Raw genomic sequence first — 7,500 nt, forward strand, 5'->3', positions numbered from 1 at the left:
TCTTTGTTTTCACACATGTACATGCGTGGGTGCACTTTTGTTTTTGCGTGTGTGTGTATGTGTGTGTGTGTGGCTATGCGTATTTGTTAACACAGTGTGTTTGTGTTCTCACATTGTGTGTGTGTGTGTGTTTCAGAGCTGTGACCGGGGCTGCTACCACACTGGTCTGAGCCAGGCCCTGTGTATCCACAAGTCTATTGTGTGTGTGTGCATGTGAGTGTGCATGTGCGTGTGCTAATGCGTGCGTCTGTGCGTCTGTGTGTGTGTGTTTCTTCAGAGCTGTGACCTGGGCTACCATGCGGGTCTGAGCCGTGCCCTGCGTACCTACCTGTCTGCGGAGTACGGGGTGGAGACGGCGCGTCACGAGGGCCTGGACATCCTGGAGGGGGCAGTAGAGAGCCTGGACCCCCGCAGCGACCGCCAGCGCTTCATGGAGATGCACCCATCCGCCTTCACACCACCACCCAGGTTCTCCTTTCAACCACATATGGGAGATCAGGTGAGTTTACATACACACACACGCACGCACGCACACGCACACTCACACACATACACAGACATACACAGCGACCGCCAGAGGTTCATGGAGGTACACCCCTCAGCTTTTACATCACCACCCACCACATTCACACATGGGAGATCAGGTTAGTTTACACTTACATACACTCATACAAGCAGATGCGTATGTGAAGGTATACACACATACTTCAATGGGATAGTAGATACATATACTGTATATGCTAGTGAACATTTAAGAGCCATTTATTTTTTTTATTTTTTTTAGGGGCTTTTTATGCCTTTATTTTGATAGGACAGTCTGAGATGGTGACAGGAAACAAGTGGGACAGAGAGACGGGGTAGGATTGGGAAATGACCCCGGCCGGACTCGAACCGGGGTCCCCATGGGCATGCAAGCCCAAATGTGGGGGGGCTTAGCGCGCTGCACCACAGCGCCCCCCCAAGAGCCATTCATTTTGTCCCCTTCCATGCGCATACCACACAATTTCAATGTGACATTTGTGTCAAATGCACGTAGACGGCATTTGACACGAAATCCAAATTAGCCAAATAAAAGAGACAGCAGGAAACGTCAAAGACTGGTGAGGACAACTCTACCTCATTGCAGACCATTCAGAAAAGGGGTTTAATGTTCAAAAGCAGTGCACTTGTCCTGTAGCCCCATAATAAACACCGTTACACCAGTGGAGTGCTGTAACAGTCATTGAAAAAACGTAACTACCATATTAACTACCGTAACAACTAGGACTACTCTAGTACCATAGCACTACACTAGATAGGGCATTAAGTAATATATTATGACTTGGTTATTGCCATTCTGGTAACAGCGAATATAAAACAGGGGCTGTGCTATGTGGGTTAAAGGTGCACTGTGTTATGTTATAGTATGTTATTTCCAGAATTCAGACTGTCCATTCACAAATGTTACCACAAAACACTTACCACCACCATTAAATTTCAAGTATTCATTATGACTGGGAAAATTGTGTTTAACATACGTGAAAAGGGGGATCTTCTCCATGGTCCGCCATTTTGAATTTCCAGGAATAGGCATTTTTAGCTGCAAAACTTACCGTCCTTTGGTCATACAAGTAAATATTGGTTCATTATTTATTAATATTCATGAAAAAATCTAATTTGGCAATAGACAGCACAGTTTGAATGAGGAACATAGTTGCAGTACCTACACTGGCCACAATCTTACACGGTGCTCCTTTAAGTATCTTGCTCTGCCTATCTTTGATCATGTGTGCTGGAGGCCAATTAGCAGAGTGTGGCGTGGAACGTTTGTAAACCTCCCTCCTGAGTATAGTACCAGTAGCGTTGGGCTATCAGACTGGTCCTTTATCTCAGCGGGGTATCGTATTGTGACTCCCATACCCGAACTGATGCGTTGACTAGGAGGTGGCGAGTTCGCGGCCCTGAGAGGTACAAACTGCACAGGAACATCTCGGCTACACATACGACACTTCTTCTAGTGATTGATTGATGTATGTTATGTATGTTATGTCATGTGACCTCTTTGGCTCCTCCCTACAGATAAATAATCTGACGGCGTTGCCTCAGGTGCAGTCCGAACTTCTGCTGCGCTACACACAGCTGCAGTCTCGCCTAGCCACGCTCAAGATCGAGAACGAAGAGGTAAGGCACACACACACACACACTCAAGCACACACACACACACACACACACACACACACACACACACACACACACTCACACACACACACACACACACACTTGGATGTGGAGAATAAAGTCGCCATTAAAATAACAAGGCCGACAGGCGGACAACAGATGCGTCTCTATGCCAGTTCCAACCTTTTTTCCCCCCAAAACGCCCCGCTGGCCTCCTCCTAACCTGTCAACGCCCACCCCCCTCTGAGGATGTGCTTTTTGTTTATTGGTCATAGCCTATTGCCCATGGAAACTCCAAATAATGTGGCAGGCAGCGAAATGACGAGACAAAGCTTTATATTTTGCAGTTTAGACTATAATAAGGCCATCATGCTTGGATTTGGAAAAGAAGCATCTAATTTCAAATTTCACATAGATCAAGTGGCTACATTACAAATTACCAGATATTATTTGTACTAGGTTATTTATCAACCTTTAGTAGGCTATCACGCCATTTCAGCGTCATGTGCATGTGGGAAAGAAACTAAACATCGCCAAATAGCCTAATAAATAAATAAAACCGTTTGGGTGAATCATGCGCTATGGGTTCACCCTTTGGATGCATTGTGCGCTTAATTTTCAATGCCAGGTTTTTACCGTCAAGGCACAAAGCAGTGAGCTTCAGTGGCAGAGTTTACCAAATTCATACGACTGCAAACCAATTACGAAGCAAAATACGCGTTCTGTCCCGTGCTCTCTCTGAGCGCAAGGGAAAGCACCTGTGGGGTCCACGCGCCCGCCAGCAGAAAACGACTCTCCCTTGCAATATGCCCGAGAACATCAGTAGGCTAACACAGCGTATGTGAAATGCAAATGGCCCATCTGTCTGCTAGTTCGAGAACACTGACTACTCACTGAAACGTAGTGGCAGAATGTTTGCAAACTCACGTTTAGAGGAAGAGCTGTAGCGCTGCTGGTCGTCTGTCAACTTATTACGGTTCCATGTCGTGGAGCGTTATGCAATGCAAACGCCACTCTATCCGAGCACAAACATCTGTGTGAAATACTGCCTGCCGACTTATAAATCGTTCATTTCCATTCTGATGAACCAAAATAGCTGCAAAACGCGACACTATCAGCCGAAGTGTAGGCCTATCACAAGACTGTGAACATTAAGTGACACTCACAGTGGTGTTGGTGTGCTGTGGAGAAGGAACGAAGTTGCCTACCACTGTCCAAACGCAAAACAATGCCGAAAATGTAATGCACCCCTCAGTTGTGTCACAATGCAATCCGCTTAGCCTTGCCGGTTTGGTAACATATCGTATACGTTTTGACACGCATTCGCTCCAGGCCAAAATGCCTCTCTGCCTCCGCCTTGTGGACACAGGAAGGAACAATTGAAGGAATGCGTTTCAGACAGCGTTTCAGACAAGGAATGCGTTTCAGACAGCGTTTCAGACAAGGAATGCGTTTCAGACGGACGGACGGACAGACCCTCTTATAGAGATGCTGGGACGCATCTAAAAACTTAAAGTCCACATAAAGCTATGAAGATATAATACAGCGAAGATATACATCTTGATATGTAAGAAGTGAGAACAATACACACGCACGCACGCACACACACACACTCACGTGCCTCACTGCAAAGTTTTGGCTGGCCTATCTCAAGATGCAGACTAATAAGGTGTGTGGGTTTGTGTCTTCATGTGTGTGTGTATGTGTGTGTGTGTGTGTGTGTGTGTGTGCGTGCGTGTGTGCGTGCGTGTGTGCGTGTGTGTGTGTGTGTGTGTGTGTGGTGCTTTTTTGATGTTGTGTAGTCCCAGCTGTTTCCTCCATGTGAAGGTCAATAAAGTGCTGAGGCAGCCCACAGACACACATGCACTAATGCCATGGACGTAGAAACACACAGGCACACACACACACACACACACACACACACACACACAAACACGCGAAGACAGGAAAACTTTCTAGCACAGAAAGTAAGCCTCAGACACTGCCGACACTGGGCTACATGGGTTAGACACACACACACACACACACACACACACACACACACACACACACACACACACACACACACACACACACACACACACACACACACACACACACACACACACACACACACGTGCACACACACACACACACACACACACACACACACACACACACACACACACACACACACACACACACACACACACACACACACACACACACACACACGTGCACACACACACGCACAATTTATGATTTTCTGTCTTTTGCTCCCCACCACATAGACAATAGGTGAAGAAGACATGGGAAGCGACCCTAAACACAGTGTGCGTGTGTTGAGCTAACCCTTGAGGACTACGATGTGACGCACACACACACCAATACACAATCTCCCTCCCTGCCTATGTGTGTGTGTGTGTGTGTGTGTGTGTGTGTGTGTGTGTGTGTGTGTGTGTGTGTGTGTGTGTGTGTGTGTGTGTGTGTGTGTGTGTGTGTGTGTGTGTACAACATGAGAAGAAAACCTGGGAGGCCGCCCTGAACACTATCCAGGACCTAGTCAGCCTTGAGGACTACAACGTGACACACACACATACTAATACACACCCTCCCTGTGTGTGTGTGTGTGTGTGTGTGTGTGTGTGTGTGTGTGTGTGTGTGTGTGTGTGTGTGTGTGTGTGTGTGTGTGTGTGTGTGTGTGTGTGTGTGTGTGTGTGTGTGTGTGTGTGTGTGTGTGTGTGTGTGTGTGTGTGTGTGTGGGTCCACAATAGGTGAAGAAGACATGGGAAGCCACCCTGAACACCATCTCGGACCTGGTGAGCCTTGAGGACTACGACGTGTCCGAGAGCTTCCAGAGGAGCCGCTCCACAGAGTCGGTCAAGTCCAGCGTGTCCGACACCTACCTGAGCAAGCCCAGCCTGGCCAAGCGGCGCGCCAACCAACAGGAGACAGAGCTCTTCTTCTTCATGGTGAGGGAAGGAGACAGATTGCGGTTCAGCGGTTGCGGCGGCTAGCGCCACCTTATTTTTGGGAGGGGGAATGGTTGAGGTGAATTATAGAAATTGCGCTGAGCTTTGCTGGTCTTTTTGGGTTTTGGGCACACACTTACAGTATACCTAGGACACACGTACGTACATGCACACTTTGTCGTCATTTATGAGCCAAGTCAAGTCCAGCGTGTCCAACACCTACCTGAGTCAGCCTAGCCTGGCCAAGCGGCGCGCCAACCAGCAGGAGACAGAGCTCTTCTTCTTCATGGTGAGGGAAGGAGCATAGAGGTAGAAAATAACACTAGAGAGGACACAGCAATTTGCGACAGCACTGGGAAATGGCACATGGAGCTTCCCAACTTCCGTAGGTAGTGTAGGTACCTTCAGACAATGCAAGTCAATGGAGAATACGCCCACCCCTGTCAAAAAATGACTAAAACTGTGTGAATATGAAGTTACACATTAATCAAAGACCAGATTTGAAATGTCAGGCTAAATATCTACTTAAATCATATGAGTCGATAAAATACATTTAAAAATCAAATAATATATTTTATGAACATGGTTAGCAACGCACTTCAACTATTGTCCTTGTATAGTGTGTTGATGGACATTTTCACATGATTAAGCCATTTTTGACAGAGGTGAGCCTCGTTCTCCGTTAATTTCCATTTCTCTGATCTACCTACAGATAATGGCCGCTACAGATTGGCGTAAAAAAGGGGGCGGGATCACCTCTAGTGTTATTTTCTACCTCTATGGGAAGGAGACAGTTTGCGGTTCAGCGGTTGCGGCGGCTAGCGCCACCTTATTGTTGGGAGTGGGAAGCTCTTCTTCTTCATGGTGGGGGAAGGAGAGAGGATTGTGGTTCATAGAGATTGCTAGCAGCGCCACCTTATTGTTGGGAGTGGGAATGGGTTGAGGTGAATTATAGAAATTGTGCTGAGCTTTGCTGGTCTTTTTTGGGTTTTGGGTACACACTTGAACCTAGGACACACATACGTACAGTACATGCACACTTTGTCTTCTTCTTCATGGTGAGGGAAGGAGATGTACTATAAGCCCCATCAGGCAGCCTGTAGTTTATAATCAGTCATGAGCACTCATAACACACTTGGATTTATAAAGCATTACAAACTAGATTCATGGTTATTCATAATTGTTAACATAAAGCATCATGAAAAATCATGGGTGTATTCGTAATGCGTTGTAAGTAATTATAATGCGCATTATAATTTGTCATAAATGCACTCATAATGCGCTATAGATAAACTAGTGATTGCTTATAATTTACCCATGTTAACGGCACCTGGAATTTGACTGTGGTCCGCAACAGGCCTTAACTATGCCATTACAGTGTATCCCCATGGCAGGACACTAAGGGGACGTGCTGTTCACAAATGACCCCGGAGACCATGAGCATGTAGTTGTTGTTGCGACACTAACTCGCTGTCCGGCATATCAGAGAGGGGGGTGGGGTGGGGGTTGTTGTTCTGTTCCATATGCATGGGCAGTTGGTGCTTTTGGAGTGCAGTGACTGTGACAACTCTGTCACCCACAAACTCCCCCAAAAAATTCAGAGGCCGGCCGTGACTCTAACTCTATCAGTAGGGCACTGGGCTGCTGAGCCGGCGACACGGGTTCGATTCCGTCAGGCTCCTTTACCGACCCTTCCCCATCTCTCTCCCCAAATAATAATAAAAAAAAAGTTTCCTGCCTCTCTCTACTGTCCTGTCTGTCACTAATAAAGTCTAAAACGACCCAACCAAAAAAAGAAATTCAGAGGTAAGCACAGATGGCACTCAAGCATCACGTGCAGGATGTCAGTTTAAAATGTACACCACTTTAGCTCTAGTAAGCACTTACATACTGGAACTGGATGTTGAATTAGTTGTTGTGTAATTTGATTAAGTACATTGTTTTTCTTTCATTGATCTTGTAATGTAGACGTAATTTTTGTGTCCCTAACTGTGTCCCTGTGTATGTGTGTTTGTGTGCACGTGCGCACATCCATCCCTGTGTGTTTGTGTTTGTGTGTGTGTGTGTGTGTGTGTGTGTGTGTGTGTGTGTGTGTGTGTGTGTGTGTGTGTGTGTGTGTGTGTGTGTGTGTGTGTGTGTGTGTGTGCGTGTGCGTGTGCGTGTGCGTGTGCGTGTGTGTGTGTGTGTGTGTGTGTGTGGCAGAAATTGCGTGAGCACCTGGAGGGCAGCAACCTGATCTCCAAACTGCAGGCCAAACACGATCTGCTGAAGAAGAGCATAGCAGAGGGTACGGAATATCACTCTTTATAGTTCCTCTCTTCATTCCTTCTCTGTTTTCACTCTCCTGTTCTTTTCTCAACTCTCTCCCCCTCTCTCTTTCTGTCTCTCTCTC

At 46.8% G+C, this 7,500-nt stretch overlaps 1 protein-coding gene across 1 annotated transcript in view; it reads left to right on the forward strand.

Moving 5' to 3' along the window:
* Nucleotides 1–7,500, forward strand: part of srgap1b (SLIT-ROBO Rho GTPase activating protein 1b) — a 123,855-nt gene that overhangs the window by 94,123 nt on the left and 22,232 nt on the right. The window contains exons 7-10 of the mRNA XM_063211854.1: nt 278–499; nt 2,059–2,160; nt 4,911–5,108; nt 7,311–7,395. Coding sequence (XP_063067924.1) covers nt 278–499; nt 2,059–2,160; nt 4,911–5,108; nt 7,311–7,395 — 607 coding nt within the window. The remainder of the gene's footprint in view (nt 1–277; nt 500–2,058; nt 2,161–4,910; nt 5,109–7,310; nt 7,396–7,500) is intronic.

This window comes from Engraulis encrasicolus, chromosome 12, assembly GCF_034702125.1.
Source record: "Engraulis encrasicolus isolate BLACKSEA-1 chromosome 12, IST_EnEncr_1.0, whole genome shotgun sequence".
Lineage (NCBI taxonomy): Eukaryota > Metazoa > Chordata > Actinopteri > Clupeiformes > Engraulidae > Engraulis > Engraulis encrasicolus.